The following is a 20,992-nucleotide window of genomic DNA, read 5'->3' as shown; positions in this document are numbered from 1 at the left end:
GTTTAATTCTTAATTTTTAAAACTATATAACTAATAAATATTTAAAATTTCAATTCTGACTTATTACTTAGATCTGTCTTATAGATATATACACTTTTAATTTAAAATTAAAAAATCTTATAATATAAAATAATGTTTAGAAATTAATTGTTGTATTAGACAAACATTAAAATTTTAATTTTTTAGTTAATAAGCACATTATTTTTATGAAAAAAATATACTGTACAAATTATTAGACACAAATTCAAATTTTATAAGATAAAAATTTAGAAGTTAATGTACTAAAATTTTAAACTTATATAAAGTTGCGGCCGCAAATATAAAATTATAGATCCGTCAATATTGATATGGTAATTAGTTATATCCACTCTAGCAATACAATAAAATTCATAAAATATTTTATAAATTAAGGAAAAAAGGCATAGAAAGAAGGGGGAAAAAAGGAAGAAAAGATGGGAGAGTGGATGGTAGTGGTTTGGTGGTGGCGAGCACAAAGGCAAGTGCTCCTCAATGAAAGAGGAGAAAAAGTGAGAGATCGAGAGATTGAGAAATGCCACTCCTAAACTATAATTTATAAAATGTCGTGGATTTTATAAATCCCCAAATAAATTCGTACTTAGGTGCCGTCTAAATTTATATTCTTCTTTTATAAAAAAAATGGAAAGAACAACAAAAAAAAAATTGTATTTTTATTATTATAAATATATTTAAAGGTTTAATATTGTCTTTAGTTTAATGGTAATTGATTCGATATTTTTCAAGTTCTCGTAGATTTGATCTCTCGTTCCTACTATTTGTTGTACTAAAAAAAATAATATCATTAATCTAAAGATAAACCGTGACTTTTGAAATCAAACTAAAATCATTTATATGCTAATATTGTCTGTTTAACATTAAATGAGATCACTCAATCTTTTAAAATAGTCTTAAAAAATAAATTTAGAAATTTTTAATATTAAAAAATCCATCATCGAAGGTTTTTTTATTTAATTAAAATAATAATATATTAAACTTTTCTTGAATATATACAAAATAAGCATATCGAAAAAGAACAAAATGAAATCTACCTACCTAAAAAAGGAAAAGAAATTAAAAAAAAGAAGTAGAGAAAGAAAGAGAGAGAGAAAAAAAAAACTTTATCTTCTCTTGATATCAACTCATTTGATAAATTCTAAATATGGCTTTAGCTCAGCAAAAATAAACTTCATAAGTAAGATTTGAACTTAGGTTGGAACGGGGCTGACAGTTAAAATAATCACTAAGCTAACTATAAATATTAAAAATTAAATAGGCTTTTTTTTATATATATTATATAAAGATGATAAAGTTGAGAGGGGGCTCAAGCCCCCCCGGACCTATACTAAATCCGTCGGTGGAGCTCAGTCTGGTCGCGTGTTTCATTGTAGATATGGATCAAGTGTGAGCTATTCTCGATCGTGTATTTAGTATTCTACCATGGTTGGTTGGATGGAAGTTGGTATTGTGGCAGGTACTAAATGTGCGTGAGCTTACTTTGGCCGCATGGTTCCTTGATCATGTGCGAGCTATTCTCAACTGTGAATATGGGTGCTCTGCTATGGTAGATCCTTACATATGCATGGTACGGGTTTGTTGGCAAATGCTTGTGGTTTATAGTAATTAACATGTAATATTTACGTTTTAATTATTATTTCATTATTGATGTCTTATTTAAATAGTTTTGAGAGTATGTTTTACTAGTTTTATTTCTAAAAAACTTGCCACTCACTAAGTTTTAGCTCATGTTTTCAATATTTTTCTCTCCCCCCAAGCAGCGGTCAAGAACCAAGCATTTCTTGAACTTTCCTTCGTCGATGGTAGATTCTCATTCTTTTTGTATATATATACTTAAGTTATGTATTGCATCATTGGATGGTTGGAAGTAGCAAGAGTAAGCTATTATATGTGTTTTGAGAGATTCTTATTGAATTGTAATTATTTTATAACTAATTCCTAATTTGGATATGAAATCTAATTGGGACCTTGGACTAGCTTGGATGAGTGTGTGGTAAGACACACTCATGTGAATTTTGAGTCTGAAGATTATATGACTTGCAAAATGTTGAAAAAACTAAACACCTATATTGTACTTGCTACAAATATTGATGCTTGAGTCAGTCAAAAGTGTGGAAACTTGAGAGTTTGAGAGTGAGAATATTTAATTCTTTCCTTGGAGTTATAATGATGTATTTATAGGAATAGATGGCCTACGTTATCATCCATAGGGAGTTTTGAAATTACACAAGGATAAGCCTTTGTCTCCTTTGGTCGAGGAGGGGGGAATGCCTCATTGACCATTTCTCTAGCTCGATCTCAATTAATGCCAAAAGTGAGCCCGTTTTGGTCCTAGGATGATGTTTCTTGGGCTAGGGCTTGCGTAACCATGACTTGTTAGACATTTTGTTAAGCTCAACGTAACCTCGACTGAATATATTTGACTTAGGTCTCTCTCCAATTTTTCTCTTAAAAGTTCTATTTTTTGTTTTAACTTCTTTTTTTTGGCATTGTTGCTGATAGTCTCATTTTATGTTGATTATGTACTGCAATCCATAATCCTCTATAGAAGATGATATTGATCCTGTTGACCATGTTCCATATATGCTTTGCATCTATGAGCATTTGCATTATAGAAAAAAAAAAAAACAAAGATGATCGTATTCTTAAGGCAATCTTGAACAATCACTTGTAAATCCACGTATATCTTCCTCTCAGGAATGTTTCCAATAACTTGCAATTGCGGGTGGCATAATGGAGGAAAGAACAGCCAAATTGTCAGTTGGATTTTAGCTTTAAGAGAACACTATCTACCAAAGTTTGATGAGAGAGCAATAGACTTTTGTATAGAAATAGAGTTTTCCCACTACAAGCCTTTTTGCGACAAATATCAATATGTATATGGTTTAATTGTTTATATATATAACATTGTGATTAGATTTTGATTATGAAGTTCATGATATAAGATAAGGTTATTATTCTATCTTTTACCAAGAGAGTTGAATGAAATATCATAGTGGGATAAGATATATGTCACGTTTGAGTTGATAATAATATTGTAAAGAAGAAAAAAAAAAAGAAAAAAACTACACCACTCAATTAATTTGATTCAACCCATTAACTTAAATATTTGTGAACCCCACCCTACCCAAGCCACTTAAAGATGCTCATCTATCCATCAAATAAAAACAATAAAGTTACTAAAAAAAAAAAAAGCGATTGATTGCATCATGTTTTTTGGATAAAAAAAATGTATGTTAGGTTTCTATTTAATTTACTTAAGAGAGAAGTCTGGTATATATAACAAATAGAAGTGTAAAAATTATAATACAATTCAAATATATAAATACATAAAAAGTGAGTGGAAGAAACTCAACCCTCCAACATTACTAGTGTTGTACCACCTTCATTATTGTACTTACATATTGAAAATTTAAAATTTTAATATTAGAATATTTGGTTAAAATTTTATTCAACTAGAAAGAAAAATATTAACGTACATTGCATCCGTAAAGATTATATGTAGACTTTTTATATTTAAATATTACTAAATAATTAACTTCTTTTTAGTATATTTAAGTAGGGAGATTCGAACTACAAACTTCATAGTATACTTCGATGAAAAATGAATTATTTTTTTTTACCACTAAGAGTAATTTACGAGAGTAATTTAGAATGAAATTAAGTAAATTACTACGGTTCTAATTTAGAAGTAAACATTAATATATAGAGAGATAAATTACCTCTTCAACCATAACAATGGGTCTCAAAGTATCTACTTATTATTCATTCTTGATATATAGTAACAACTTTCTATGAATGTGGCTTGAAAAATCTTAGATCACCTTTTCACATTAATTATGCATGACTAAATATATTTTTAACGTGACCTAGAAATAAATTTTATAAAAATGACTTCACAAATTTAATGTAATAGAATAATTCAAATCTTCAAATAAAATGTAACAAAAATGAAAAGAAATAAAAAAATCGACCTTGAACTTGAACCATCCCACAAAATGAAGAAGAAAAAACAAAGAAAAACCGTTAGTTTTTTTCTATCTACGAAATATTTATCGAAAGATAAAACTATATTATAATAAATCATTTGAAAAGTTACCTTTTTCCTTTCAAAGATAAGACATATATATATATATATATATATATATATATATATATATATATATATATATATATATATATACATACATACATACATACATACATACATACATATACATACACATACATATATCAAGAGTTTTCTTATTATTGAAAAGATGAATGAATAAGTTTTTCTCACACCGGCAACAAAAATAATAATATAATTCAAAGCATTTGTGGGCTTGAAATGATAAATGACATTATATCATTTTTTCTATTATCTTATGTGTATATCTTCAAGTCTTTTTCTAAAATCATCAAATAATAACATATTGTAACACAAAAAATATATTGGAACATAAAAACAAAGCCAAAGATAAAGATGAGGGTTGGATCAACAATATTATATAATAGAAATTATTATAAAAAACATATACCTTTGTCATAGAAAAACACATGTAGCGAGTAAAAAAAATAAGAAAATCAATCTAAATAGAAATAAATTCAAATGTTTGTAAGAAAATAGTTGAAGAGACGTGTTTATATATAGTTGAAGAAATTAAAATAAATAGTTACAAAACCTTTCTATCATTAAATATAAATATAAATTCATAATCAAAATTTAAATTATTGAAATAAATAGATATACATTTAATTATTGAAATAAATAGATAAAAACTTTTCTTATAGGAGTTAAAAATTTGAGAAGATAATCAATAGATTTTATACTTTATATTAAATAAATAAAACTAAATAATAAATCAATTACAAAATAATATAATTAATAAATTTTTTAGAAAATTCATGAAATATAAAGGACTTTTTTTTTTCTTTTTAAAATTTAAATAATAACTAATATATATCTTAAAATATATGATAATATTATAATTTTAAAATTTGGCATGAGATGGAATCGTCAAAAATATATTTTTCTTAAGTTACTTTTAATATAGTAAAAATAAAAATAAAAATAAAAATAAGGATAAGAATAAGAATAAAGATATATTACTTCTACTAAATGACTTCAAGTTAATATATATATATATATATATATATATATATGTTTGTAATATAATCCTATTGAATATCTTTATGGACTAACACGTGTTTTAGTCTCATGTTTTTGTTTAAAATTAGTCTACATGATTTTAACATTTTGATTTAGTTCTTTTTATTGTTTCAACAAATTTTGTATTATGTTCTCTAATTTATTTGGACTATTAACTCTATAATTTTTCGTTTATAAAAAAATTTGTAACTATTAACTCTATAATTTTTCATTTATAAAAAAATTTGTAAAACTTTAATATTCTAATAGTATGTAACCATCGTTAAGATTGATGGTATTATTTAAACAGTTTTAAAAACCCTATAATTTTTCGTTTATCAAAGAATCTAGACCTACGGAATTTTAATATCAAAGAGATGTAACCATCAATAAGATTGAATGCATTATTTGTACAATTTTAGAAAATTTATATAGAAAAATAACCTTGTTTGACAACAATATTAGTTACGAAAGGGTTAAAGGAGTTTAGTTGATTGACAATTGACATGACCTTAAACTTTCATCTTAAATAATGTCGACGGTTCAATTCTAACCCACCATTGTTACACTGAAAGTAAAAGTTGGTATGAAATTAAATTTACCTTCAAATTAAATATAAATTAATTTATTTTAAAAAACTAATCATTTACAATTTTAATTTCGAGAATCCATCTAAAAGTTAGGTTTATCTATTTTATTTTATTACAAGCACTTGTATTTGTAGAGTTATAATCTAAATATGAGTGTATATCTAAAGTCAAAGTTGTAAGAATCACTTGAATAACTCGAAAACCCGAACTACTTATCCCATATTATATGGATTGGGGTTGAGTTAGTTTAAAAGGTAAGTTGGGTTCGGTTGAAAATTTTGGATTTTTTCGAGTTGGGAGTTGAAAAATTTGGTTCAACCCAACCCAACCAAAAAATATGAGTTGGATTAAGAATGTCTCCTAAGTTCCTAACCCAACCCGATACACCTCTAATCTAAAGATTTTTTTTTTTCTTTTTTAAAAGTAATTAGATTGCATATGATATAATTTCTTTTTCTCTAGAGTTTGAATAAGATATTAAGTAATATACTAATTTGTTGTTATCTTGATAATGTAACCCAAAATTTTTTGGTAAAATTTTCTAAATAAAATTCAATTTCTAACTCTTAAAATTTCAACTAAAAAAGAAAAAATTATTTCATAGAATATAAAATAAACACAAAGTAGAAAAAGAATTATATTAAAATACAAAAACAAAAAATTGATGTAATACAATGAAAATTAATAGCATTATAAGACACCAAAAAACACGCTCTATTTGGAAAAATCACATCATTTATTTGGATGACAATCCATGCATGCATGTTACTTTGTAATGATCGTCTTGCTATTCTTCATTTACATATATTTCTCATTTTATAGCACACTTTGACCGTATAAAATGCATTTTTATCGAATGCTATAATTGAGTAAATAAATTGTTTTTTAGAATCTTTTGAGAAAGAAGGTTTGATTGAACGGTGAAAATGAAATTATTAAAATTAAAACAAAAGAAAGTAGATAAATAATCAAATTGGTATTGTTACCCAAAACTTAACTTAGTCTCTCTCTTTTTTTGGTGGTTCGTCACAAAAGGAGTATCCATTTTGGTGACTTGTTTGATTTAATTTTAGTTTTTCTATAATGTATATTTATCGGAATATTTAATTTTACAAATAGTTACATTTTGTAATTCTTTTGTCTCCAAAACAATTTTAAAACATTAACTGTATTGACTGTATTTGAATTAATAACATTTTCTTACCATTTTCCCAATTTAAATTTAATTTAAAACTAATATACGACACTAGGATTATTTATTGCATAAATTAGAAATATTTGATTAAAAATACGATAAATTGAATTAAACTAAATTTAGAAGGATATTTTTGTCCAAAAAAGATTTTAAAAAATCTATAGCTTCTTTAGATATAGATAGATTTTTGTTTTTAACTTTATGACTTTTTTTTTCAAATCTAAAATTGTCGTTAGTTATATATATATACACACATGAACGAATTTAATATAGGTCTAGTGTGTGCGAGCTCCAACTTTACATCCTTACATAATATATATAAAAACTATTTAATTTTTGATAGGTTAGGGGTTACTAAAGTTTAAATCTTAACTATGTAATTTATGTTCCATATTTTTCTAGTAGCCCTATCAATCTATTAGTTAGTATATGTTTTTGGTCTTTATTTGAAAATTTCTATGACAAAATAGTTGGAGTAGTTTTTGGAGGTAGTTTTGTTGAGTATTTCCATTTAAAAAAGCATATGATTAGCATTCCAACTAGCTAAAGTATGCTCCAACTCATATGACAAAAAGAATGTATATATTATATATTGTAGGCACACAGTAGTGGGTAAGTCAGCTCAATCAAATCAAAAGTGGAATGGAGCAAGAAGCTACCATAATTGCATCTCTTTCAAAATCTTCATCCTCAAATTGCCTAATTCATCTTCCAGCTCTAATGGAACACATTTCAATCCAACCCAAACTCCAAGTTACATTCGCCAACAAATCCATCGTCAAACCCACTAACAATCCCTTGTCGGAATCCGAACCGCTCATTTTGCATCTCTCAAATCTCGATCTCCTCTCCGGCCGTTTTCCAATCACATATTTTTACTTCTATCGCCGTCCCACCACCAACTCCTCCACCGGCATTATCGACGCTCTCAAAATTTCCCTCGCAAAAACCTTAAATCATTACTATCCATTTGCAGGTAAAATTGTCCAAAATCCAACAACGAACGAACCTGAAATCATTTGCAATAACTTCGGTGCTTTGGTAGTAGAAGCAAAGGCCAATCTTCGATTAGACGCCTTGAATTTTCATGATCTTAACGAATTACTCCAGGGAAAACTCGTCACTGTAAATCCAGACTTCCCTCTCCAAATTCAAATCACGTGTTACGCTTGCGGCGGAATTTCAATTACATTCACATTCGATCATGCGCTTGGTGACGCAACTGCATTTGGAAAATTCCTCCTCGCTTGGTCAGAAATCACTAGAGGAAAACCAATTTCCACCATACCAGATCATCGGAGAAACATTCTCCCTCGTTCTCCTCCGACTTACCATCCAGATTTAAACAATACGATGGTGAAATGCACCATGGAAGACATAAACAACATTCCGACATTGAAGAAGCTAATCAAGAGACTCTATTACATCGATCAAACGAGCATCGATCAATTGCAGAAGCTTGCGAGTTCAAACGGAGTTAAGAGGACGAAAATCGAAGCGTTCTCTGCATACGTGTGGAAAAAAATGGTTTCCGCCATGGAAACAGAGCATACGAAGTGTAAAATGGGATGGTTAGTTGATGGGAGGAGTCGATTAGGAGGAGATCGGAACTACATGTCGGATTACATAGGGAACGTCTTGTCGGTTGTGTTTGGAGAGGCAAGTATTGAAGAATTGAAATGTAATTCCATACCGGAGATTGCTGACGTGGTTCACGAGGCGATCTCTAAGGCGACGAACAAGGCCCATTTCTTAGACTTGGTTGATTGGATTGAGTGTCGAAGGCCTGGGCTTATGATGTCGAGGATTGTATTGGGCCTTGGTGGGCCGGGCCTAGTAGTGTCATCGGGCCAGAGGTTTCCAGTTTCGGAATTGGACTTTGGATTTGGAGGCCCAGTGCTTGGAACTGTGGGCTCGACTATAGAGAGAATTGGGGTTAGTTATTTGAACCAAAGGCCGAGTGCTAAAGGGGATGGATCGTGGACCGTGTCTGCCATTTTGGAGCCTGAATTGGCTGCTACTTTGGAGTTGGATTCTGTGTTTCAACCCATGACAACAACTCTCCTTCAACTTTAAGTACCATATATGTCACGTGAATTTTAGAAAATGTTGATGAAAGTATGAATATGTTGTGTTTATTATTTGTAATGTTGATAAGTCAAAACTAGGGTGAGCAAAGACATAAAAGATAGATGATGCAATTGGATAGGAAGAAACCTAGATTTAGAGTGATATTATTGAGATTAAACCTAATCAACAAATGGATAGGAAGAAACTAGGGATAGTTGCAAATGTAACAATTATATTCAAAATAATTAAGTATATTGATTTTAAAAAATTGCAAATATAGCAAAATTTGTCAAAATCTATCAATGATAGGAGTCTATTACCGATAGACCATGTAGCAAATCTTGGTCTATCACTGATAAACCATAAGAGTTTATCAACGATAGAAGTCTATCACCGATAGATTTTTCTATATTTGCAATTTTTTTTAAAATGTTGCTACATAATTAATAATTATTCTAACAATTGCTATCCATTTTAATTACGGAAGAAACTAAGCTAACCATTAACAATTGGTCAATATGGGCCGAATAACAAGCTGCCTAGTCTAGGACCTAATAGGTTGGGTCGAAAGTCAACAAAAATTCCAATGGGCTGGGTTGAAAGTCAACAAATATTTCTTTTGGGTCGACATGAATAATAGCAAAATAGAAGGTTTACTTTGGATAAATGACAAATTTTTTATTTAAATTGATAAAATAGCAAAATCACGAAAAACTAATTGTTGGAATAATGTCTTAAATGCCCCCATCTAACTGGAAAAATTGAATCCTAAATACAATTATTCAAGAAACAACAAATACCCTATAATTAAAATCAAACACCCAACACATGATTAACACATCAAAATCAAACTTCCATCAGTGGCAGAAACTATTGGAGCTTCCAACTCGTCTCCTTCAAATCTTTAAAGTCTTCATATTGAATAAGAAATTTTGAAACCAATTACAATTTGCCACCTCATTTACTAAAATAATTGTATTTGAGATTAACTAAAAAATCGCATGTGTCCCAAATTAAATTTAAAAACAAATTGGACAATTCTAATGACGTCACATGTCATTATTATGACAATTGAATTAAATTAATTATTTGGTTCAATTAACTATTATTTATTTAAGCTAAAATTCAATTGAGCCCAACAATAAGCTTAATTTAGCATAAAATTAAATATGACCCAAATCCATATGATTGAGTCCATGGGTATAATCCACCAAACCCAAGTTCATAAAAGACCACTAGGGAACTCTATAAATAGAAGAGTTCTCTTCATCTGTGGGGTTGGAAATTTTTGACTCTATAAGGTCTAGAAAGTCTTTTCTCAAGAGATAGAAAACTCCTCAACTCCTGAAGTCGACCACACTCAAAGGTTGAAGCTTCGACCACTCTCGAAGATTGAAGCTCCTTTGAATTACAAACTTTCTTCCAAGACTCCAACTTCAAGAACATCACGTGCTTCGCTTCCTCAAATTAAGCATAAGCATCCAGCCGAGAGAGAATCAGAGGAACAAATTCTAGAAATCGAACCACATCGCATCAAATCAACGTAAATATAATATTAACACAAGTTCAACTCCACGAACAAAATTTCTCTAGAAATCTCGTGTGAACAAATTGGCATGTCCAATGGGATATCTCTACCTCTCATCTCACTCTCTCGTCAGCCAAATCTACAAGAAAATCAATGACATCCAAGAAGACTACATCCAAATCTTCTGTTGCAAGCGACACTTACATAGAACCCATCACGAGTAGTCGTTCTAAGGAAATTACCTAGGAGCAGGATCAAGGTTCTACCATAGCACAGAGCATTCTTAAGCAATTAATGGAGTCTCCTAAAGTTGGGATTGTCCTCAAAGAAAATCCTTTATATGATAATTCTGATTCTGCCTCTAGCAAATCAAAGAAGGAAGCATACCCTGATGTGATGTTTGTCATGATGGCTGATATAACGGTCGAGGCTACCATGAAAGAGATGGAGAGGAAAATTAACCTCTTGATGAAGGTTGTAGAGGAACGAGACCACGAAATCACAGCTTTGAGAGAGCAGATGCAAACTCGTGAAACTGCTAAGTTAAACTCCTGTTGTCAAAGCTACTGATAAAGGGAAGAATGCGGTGCAGGAAAACCAACCACAACAATAATCAGTTTATGTTGCTTCTCTCTCAGTTCAACAGCTACAGAATATGATCGCGAATTCCATTAGAGCTCAGTATGGAAGACTGCCGCAAACTTCTTTCAGGTACTCTGAGTCGTACACCAAGAGAATCGACAACTTGAGGATGCCACTTGGGTACCAACCTCCAAAATTCCAGCAGTTCGATGGAAAGGGCAACCCAAAGTAGCATATCGCTCATTTCGTCGAAACATGTGAGAATGAAGGATAAAAAAGAGACCGGCTTGTCAGGAAGTTCGTTTGAAGCTTGAAAGGAAATGCTTTCGAGTGGTACATCGATCTGGAGTCAAAAGTCATTGACAGTTGGGAACAGTTAGAAAATGAGTTTCGTTTCTACAACACTAGGTGTACCATGAGCACGATGGAGCTTACTGTTGGGTTTTATGTCCTAAAACTCGTAGATAGTAAATATAATCCATTGACCGTTATTAATAAAGTGTTTTATTATTATAATTTCAATAAGTGTTACTGATTATATTATTAGTTTTGTCTTAATAACCTAAATCCAATAAACTAACATTTTAAGCTGTTTAATGAGTCTTGAACAATATGTAGAGACATACGGGGATCAATGTTCAAGATCAGCTTAAAGGTTTTATAGTAGAGGATTAAGGTTAGGTACCTTATCCTGTTAACACTATGGATACGACTCACTTTGTATTTGATACAAACACATCGATCCAATGTGTTTATGTATGCGATATGCGAGTGAGGGTATCCTATGCAATGATTTTGCATAAGATCAGACCACGAAATAGTAATCACTAGATGTAACTCCGTTAACTAGATGAGTTTCTATTTCATTAGGATGACCTAGGTAACTTAGTCTTAATCTTGAGTGTATTATGAACTCCTGTTTGCGAGGGATTGTCCTTTGATTTGTACGGATGAGAGTGACCAGATTACCGACTCAATATGCTTATCATTTTGGAAATAAGACCGAGTGGGGAGCTGGAAACATAATCACACAAGATGGAATTCACTCCCCACCTTCAGGGTAAGTAGATAAGTGTTTCCTTAAATAGTGTTTTCGGGACTTGAACAAAGGGCCCTACCCTCTTTATGGCATGAGAGGGGTTTCTGTTTAGTGGTTGGACCATAAACAGGTTGTTCATTAGAGGAGCACTAGTATTTAAGGACTAGAAGTAACCTAGGGGCAAAACGGTAATTTGACCCAGCTGGTGTTACGAACACTTGTGAAGGACTAACTTACTGGTATTGGTCTATATCCGTGGACACAGAAATATATCTACAGTGAGAAGAGTTCAGCTGTGAGTCTTTAGTGGAATGTACACACAGGTAACAAATATTGATTAAATGTAGTTAATGAGTTTAACTAATTTATCTCAAAAGTAAAGAGATTTATTTATATTGATTGTTGTAGATACCATATTTTGGCCATTTATTTTTTATATTTACTTTACTTTATTTTATTTTATTATTTTATTTTATTTATTTATTTTTATGAAATTAAGTTGATTTGAATTTGAATTTATTTATTTTTTTAAAAAAAAGGAAAAAGAAAACAATAATTAAATTTCATATCTCAACCACTTCCTTCACAAGTCTCACGAATTTTCCCCCTCCCTCTTCACGATCCTGCAGTCTTAAAAAAAAAGCTACCATCTCAATGCCCTATAAAAGCAGCGGAAAAGAAAGGGGGAGGGGGAGATTTTTTTGGATGAAGGAGAGATCAGTTAAAAGGGTGAAAAACGAAAAACTATTCTGCCAAAAGGTGAGTTTTTTTTTTTCATTTCCATCTTTTCCCTTTATTAGAACGTTGATTGTTCTTCCTTCTTCAAAATTGTTTTGTTTTTAATTTGTTGAATTGATTTTAACGAGCCTTTGATTTTGTTGAGTTAGACCAATTAAATCTATGGGAAATTGTATTGGGTGACACAATAAAAATCCAATTTAGCAATATTAGCACTAACATTTTCAATTTTGTAAACATAGCAACTTTTTAATTTTGGTTGATATTTCTTATTTTATTCTTTTTATTATTCCAAAATTACCCTTCTTTGGTGTTTTTTCTTTCTCTTTCGTTTTTCTTTATTGTTCTCCTTCATTTTTCGTTTTCTTCTTCTCTTCTCTATCGTTCTTCTTCACCATTTCTCCTATTCACCTACTTCTCTTCTCCTGGTCTTCTTCTGCCTCTTCTCCACCGTTCTTCTCTTCTCTCTTCAGTTTCGTTCTTTTAGATTTCTCCCTCTTCGTCGGCTTCTTTTTTTTTTTTTTTTTTTTTTTATCATCTTCTCCTCGTCTTCTTCTCCTATTCTCCTCATTTTTTCTTCAGGGAAAATAAGAATTATGTATGTATTTCTTTCCCTTTTTTGAAGCCCTAATATTATTTCTGTAAATTGCTCATATATTATTTATTAAAATTACGGCTATGATTAGTTCTTCCTCATCTCTTTTATTTGTTCATAATATCTTTTATCGAAAGAAACTTTGTAGATCAGTTTGGTTTTATTTAGTTACGTTCGGTTCTATTTTATTTTAATTTGTATCTGTTTTTTATATCAACAGTATGATATACTTATATTATATGTATTAGTTGACTGATATACTTACTAAGTGTTTTTTATTTTTCTAAAATTGTTACAGTTCATTGTAGTTATGGTTAAATTGGCAGTGATTGTTTTTCAAAGTGGTCAATGGAATGAGCAACATTACTACGTGGATTACAAAATAAATTGTGTTTTGGTTGATGGAGCGATATCATCATTTGATTCTTTTGTGAACTTGATTCATACTGAAATTCAGGTTGAGTCATGTATTGAACTTTCAATTTTAATTTGTTGACTATAGGTGATAATGATGTCCAACATGTTATTAAGATTGTAAACATACCATAACAACTATATTGACAATACATAAAGTGTATCATGCTTAGTGCATCAGGTGTATTTATTTAATTGAGTGTATCAACAGTTTCACAAGTGTATCAACAACATATCAAGTGTTTCAAACTAATAATATGTATCAATGAAGTTTTGCTAGTGATTAAGTGTATTACATCTATCAAATGTATTAACAAACAAACAAGTGTATCAACGATATATAAAGTGTATCATTCTTAGCGCATCAAGTGTATTTAATTGATTAAGTGTATCAATAATTGAGCAAGTGTATCAATAACATATCAAGTGTTTCAAACTAATAATATGTATCAACGAAATTTAGCAAGTGATTAAATGTATTAAATCTATCAAGTGTATCAGCAAAAAATAACAAGTGTATCAACGATATATAAAGTGTATCAATGATATATAAAGTGTATCATTCCTAGTGCATCAAAGTATATTTAATTGATTGAGTATATCAACAGTTGAGCAACTGTATCAACAACATATCAAGTGTATCAAACTAATAATATGTATCAATAAAGTTTAGCAAGTGATTAAGTGTATTAAATCTATCGAGTGTATCAGGAAACAATAATAAATGTATCAACGATATATAAAGTGTATCATTCTTAGTGCTTCAAGTGTATTTAATTGATTGAGTGTATCAACAACATATCAAGTGTTTTAAACTAATAATATGTATCAGTGAAGTATTAGAGAGTAAAAAAAAGTGTACAAGCAGTACATCAAATCAGGTGTATCAACGGTATATATTGGTGTATCAACGATATATATTGGTGTATCAGTCGTATATATTGGTATATCAACCGTATATATTGGTGTATCAGTAATGACTGAAGGGTAACTTCGTAATTTCGTAATTTTAAAATGCGGGTTGGATTTCAATTTTGCTATGAGCCTAATTTATGATACTATAATTGTCATATTTGCAAGAGCCCCTAAATCTATTCCTTCATCAAATTTTTGTCTAAGTTTTATTTTACTGTGTTTTAATTTTGTTAGGTTTATGGTGTTTTAATTTTGTTAGGTTTAGACCAATTGAATCTATTTTTCATTAAATTATGCCTCTGCTTTGTATTTTAATTTTGTTGGGTTAAACCAATTGAATATTGTTGCATCAAATTTTGCCTAGACTGTACTATATTTAATTTTTTTAGGTGAGTGTTTTAATTTTGTTAAGTTTATACCAAACGATTTTTTTCATTAAATTATGTCTCTGCTTTGTGTATTAATTTTGTTAGGTTAAACCAATTGAATACCAATAGAGTATTGTTGCATCAAATTTGCTTACTGTGTTTAATTTTGTTAGGTTTAGGGTGTTTTAATTTTATTAGACTTAGGTCATTTGAATACTATCGCATCAAATATGCTTTTGTGTTTTAATTTTGTTAGGTTTTGGTCATTTGAAAATTGTTACATCAAATTACCTCTGCTTCAAGCCATTTGATTTAAATTTGTTAAATGTAGGGTTTGTTTTTACTGTTTATTAAATATGTTGATATTGATTGATTAAATTTGTTGAATGACATAAAACTTATTTCACCACCTGTATATTATTTACTTTCCAAACATTTATTTCTCAAACTGTATATATTTCTAATGTAGTAGCGTTTTCTTTGGAATTCATTAATTCTTTAGATACATAAAATTTTCTATTAAAAGCCTATGATGGAGATCAAAATATGAAAGTTTGATATTTTAATATTTTTGAGGTAAATAAAAAAATCTTTTTAAATAAAAATTTAATTCCATTTTTCTGATTGCTCTCATTCCACTTATATAATTATCAATTCATACTTAGTTTTTTTCTTAGATATGAGTTGATAACTATGGGACATTTAAAAATTATCAAGTAAAGAACTTTGTTTTGTGAACCTCTTTAATTTAGTTTAAAAGATAAATTTTGGTAACCATTTTTATGGGTGTTGTAGGGTGCTAATACCTTCCCTACAGACAACTGACTCCCGAACCTTAAATCTAAATTTACGTAGACCAAGGTTTTTTTGGTGACCAATCACACCTTAATATGATTGGTGGTGACTCCAAACCTTTTAAACATTAAAGATTAAATGATTGGGGATGTCGGCCGCTCCGCGTCGTGATCACGTCGCGACAGCTTGACGACTCCACTGGGGACTTTTGAATAATGTATAAGAGAGTCGAGCCGTTACATTTTTTTTATCTTTTATTCTTATTCTATTATAATTCATTGGTTCACTTAACTATGTATTTATTTTTAATTAATTTATATGGAATATTTGTACTAATTTTATCGGTACATTTATTTTAAATTTGTCATCATGCATTTTACACACTCACAAATTTTAAATTTTAAATTTATTTTATTATCATTATTATCATTATTATTATTATTATTATTATTATTATTATTACTACTACTACTACTTTTTTTCATAATTGTGCAAAAAAGAAACAGTTGTGAAACATTAATATGTTCAATATGTCGATGCATTCATCTTTTGAGTATAAGTTTGATGAGTCAAGTGATCTTCTTAAATGGGCTTAAGGGATGCAACAAAGATTTGGGGACAATATAAACAATTTTCTCAAATATCAGGACTATCCAGGTGCCAACTCTCTTTTACACAAAATGATTTAGCAAACCTAAAGATGATCTGGGAAGCATTGACACCTCAGCGTAGATTCATGTTCTCGAAGAAGTATGGACATATAGCAGAGTTGATGTACATACCGGTTAATTATTTTGCCTTAAGAGCCATAATTAATTTTTGGGATCCAGCATATGGTTGTTTCACGTTTGGGTCATGTGATTTACTGCCAACCATAGAAGAATATCAAGCTATGCTTAGCATGCCTGAAAAAGGAGAAATTGTTTATTTCTTTAACCCAAAGCAAACAACAACAAGGACCTTGTCAAAGTTTTAGAAACCGTCAAGGCCACATAAATTCAAAAGCATATAAAAGTTAAGGGTGAGGAAGAGAATGTGCCATTTGATTATCTAATAATGATGATGCAAACATACATTGATGAAGACAAAGGTCTTACACTCTTGGCATTGTGCATTTACGGAGCGGTGATTTTTCCTAAGGTAGAGGGTTATGTTGATGGATAAGTGATCAAATTGTTTTTTGAAATAGAACGAGGAGTCAATTCTATTATACCTATACTGGTTGAAACTTTTCGATCTCTTAACTATTGTAGGAATAAAGGGGAAGGAAAATTGAATTGTTATGTTACTTTATTATATATTTGGATACATAGCCATATCAAATTTCCCGCAGAATTTAGGTGGTCGAAGGTTAGATTTCAATAGCCCATGGAACTTAATGCGCAACACAATCAGTGAGTTTGGTTTGGCAGTTTGGGATCCAACATATCCAAGGAAGGAGGCTTGGTTATCTTTCTTTGCAAAATTGACTTCTGAAAATGTCATATGGAAGGCTCAATGGATGCCTTTGAAGGCAGCGATATATAGATGCGGAGATTTTCACAGTGTGTGTAACGACCCAACTTTTCGGACTAAGCTGAGGTCACTACCAAATACCAAAACTCGACCATTCAACATAAAATTTAAAACGGATCAGTTACGATTCATTAAAACATTAGAAACCTTACAAAAGACAGTTTCGGGCCCTATTTTAAATAAATCAAAAAAGTCACAAAATAAAAATATCAAGTCACCAGTTTAAAATCACAAGTCAAAATATTCTGACAAAATACATAGCGGAAGCGATAAGAAAACCAGACGCGTCCATATGGCCTTCACGCATCCTTCCTGCCTCTCGTCGGTCTGCCCCTCGCTGTGCCCCTACCTGAAAAGTTAAAGAAGAGAAAGGGTGAGTATAAACATACCCAGTAAGGGACCCACTACTGGGCCCGTTAGGGGACAACAGTTAACTTCCTATTCGGGGGTACCCTACATAGCAGTCTAGTGGTTCCGTAGAACGCACACATCAGTCTAATGCTCCCGAAGGATGCACATATCAGTCTAGTGCACCCGAAGGATGCACATAACAGTCTAGTGCTCCCGAAGGATGCACATATCAGTCTAGTGCTCCCGGAGGAAACACATATCAGTCTAGTGCTCCCGAAGGATGCACCTATCAGTCTAGTGCTCCCGAAGGATGCACATATCCGTAAGGCACACTACCCCATAGATGAAGCTAACCGTTACCCCTCAGCCCATACTAAACTGTCTACATCAGTCACATCCCAACGGCATTCATATCACAGTCCCGCCATAGGCTTTGTCAGTCAGATAGTATAGGTTTAAACATCTACACCCTCAGTTGCTATATGCATTACCAATTCGCACACCATTAGGGAAAACCCTAGATCCAATCGACTAACCAACCAAAAACCGGACTCACTGTCCTTCCCCGTCCAAACTCCATGAACCACATCCAGACCAGTGTTTTACTACATACTGAACCGTAACTTTAAGGTCCATCAACATAAAATCTCAATCCACAAATAGCAGTCACAGTATATTTACATCAGACAAAATATAATATCAGTACTTAACAGTCAACACGCATGCAGTTATTCAGTACAGTCACTAACGTGTAATCCCCTGTGGATTACTACGGTTTCAGCCTGGACTCGGGGTCCAGTAGTAGGAAAAACCCTTACCTGATACTCGGTTATGCCCATCGATCGAAATCCACGCTCGACAGATCCACCTAACGAAACACGAAAGTTTTAGTTGATGACTTTAGTAGAAGTCGTTTAAGAAGGTCGGAAGCGACATCCGTTGACTTACCCAAGGAAAGGAAGCTATCTCCAACCAGGCCTGCCGAGGAACCCGAGAACTTAAGCGTCAACTCTGTACTACCTTCAAGGGAGTAAAGTAGGGCCATATCTTAATCCAACATTCAAACTCGAATCGGACGAGGTAACATTAGGGAATTCATCAAAACAATCCTTACCGAAGACTCACCGTGAACCGAAGTGGAGGAAGGAAGGCTTAGGTGGCTCGGCTCGGCTCGGCTTGGACTCGGCTCGGCTCGGCTCGGCTCGACTTGGTTCTCGGCTCGACTCGGCTTGGTTCGGCTCGCGGCTCGGCTCACGCGGCTCGCGGCTCGGCTCACGCGGCTCGCGGCTCGGCTTGGTTCGGCTCGCTCGGCTAGGCTCACGCGGCTCGCTCGGCTCGGCTCACGCGGCTCGAACTGGAAGCGGTTTCGGGTCGGGTCAGCTTGGAACCGGGTCGGGTTGGGCGAAACGGGCAGCACGGTTTCGATGGTCCTTTCTTCCGGCGAACGACGGCGGCGGCGCTTCGCGGACGACGCACGAGGAACGGAGCTGGCTGTTTCGTGGAGCGGCGACGAGCGGCGGCAGGTCTGCCGTTGTGTGAGGCCGAGAAGGAAATCGGAAATGGATGGGGAGCCGCGGCGGACGACGACCGGGGAAACTACACACGCTGACGGAGATGGAGATAGGGACAGAGGACGGAGACGGAGAGGATGGTGATGGTGGCGGAGACGAAAGCGGAGGAGAAAAACGGAGAAGAGAATGAAGAGGAAGAGATGGCCGGCGGCGCGAGGGAGAGAAAACGAAGATGGAGGGGGCTGTGCGCGCGTTAGGGTTTGTTTTTAAATAAAAAATAATTTTTATTATATATATATATATATATATATATAATTCTTAATAATTATATAATATTAATAATTTAATATAAATAATAATATATATATTAAATAAAAATAATAATAATAATAAAGTAATAATAATAATATATTAATAATATTAATATTAAATAAATAATAATTTAATATTATGTAATAATAATGTTATTGTTTAATAATATTACTATAATATTAAATAATAATAATAATTCAAATATTAATATTATAACAAATAAAATAAATATTAATAATAATAATATAATTAATATTATATTATTATTATATCAACTTACACCAACATTTTCGAATTCCAAAAAAATTTACATAAAACGAGAAAATTTTACCTTAAATTTTCGGGGCGTTACAGTGTGTCTTTGTTGGGACCATGGAGAGGTGTTAACTATACACCATTGTTAGTTTTACGTCAGATGTGGTTCAAACAGTTTATACCACCAACTCATAATCTGCAAGAGTCTGACTTTTCATACGATCCTGAAGATTGTCAAGGAAAAAACGTCGAGCAGTATGCGCATGGAAATCTGTAAGGAAGATAAAAGACAAAGGACATTACAAAGGAGTTACTAGTGGGTACGAGGCATGACAGGCAAACAGAAGGAAGAATATAATAGATATCTTAAGGGAGGTAGTTGAAAGGGGAAAAGAGACAAGCTTCGAACAACCAAATCAGTGGATTGAGAAAAGCATAGAACTAAAAGAGAAAAATCGACTGTTAGAGCAAAAGAACGGGAAACTTCGTAAAGAGACAAGTCAATGGATGGATCATGCAACTTATTTGCAGAACGAACTCGAAAAGACTAAGAGTTTCTTAAAAAATCAAGATAAGTTAGAAAAGAATCTTGAGACGTTAGATAAGAATCTTGAGACGTTAGATAAGGAGATGAGGCAAATGAATAAAACAAATAGAAGTTTGAACAATGAAAAGACAACATTACAAGCAACAGTGGGGTCGCAAGATGAATATATTAAAGATTTAGAAAGTGGGAAGGAATATATTCTCGAGCTTGTAAATGATTTGAATACATCAATTGGAAAATGAAAAACACAAATAATGGATTTGGAAGCACACAATCATTGTTTGCGTCAAACTGTTGATATCCTACATCTGAAGATGGCCGAGCGCTCTGTAGAGTATGAGATACTGAAAAATTATGCCGATTCCTTACACTATCAACTTACTGCATTTCAAAATTTAAGTAAGAGAATAATGCAAGGGTATTAGTCATTGAAGACGGATTACATGCAAATGAAGATTGATTATGATATGTAAACGAGAGATTTTCAAGTGCTAGTGGAACGTGTAGA

General features: G+C 32.0%; 1 protein-coding gene across 1 annotated transcript; it reads left to right on the top strand.

Annotated features, from left to right (window-relative positions):
- The first annotated feature begins 7,508 nt into the window (after positions 1 to 7,508).
- LOC103493021 (coniferyl alcohol acyltransferase) lies at positions 7,509 to 9,228 on the top strand. Its single transcript, XM_008453637.3, has one exon. It carries the CDS (start codon positions 7,592 to 7,594, stop codon positions 9,023 to 9,025), a length of 1,434 nt encoding a protein of 477 aa, XP_008451859.2. The 5' UTR covers positions 7,509 to 7,591; the 3' UTR covers positions 9,026 to 9,228.
- The last annotated feature ends 11,764 nt before the right edge of the window (positions 9,229 to 20,992 follow it).

Source organism: Cucumis melo, chromosome 7, assembly GCF_025177605.1.
Source record: "Cucumis melo cultivar AY chromosome 7, USDA_Cmelo_AY_1.0, whole genome shotgun sequence".
Lineage (NCBI taxonomy): Eukaryota > Viridiplantae > Streptophyta > Magnoliopsida > Cucurbitales > Cucurbitaceae > Cucumis > Cucumis melo.
The sequence above is the reverse complement of the archived record's forward strand: the minus strand, read 5'-3'. Positions and strand labels throughout refer to the sequence as shown.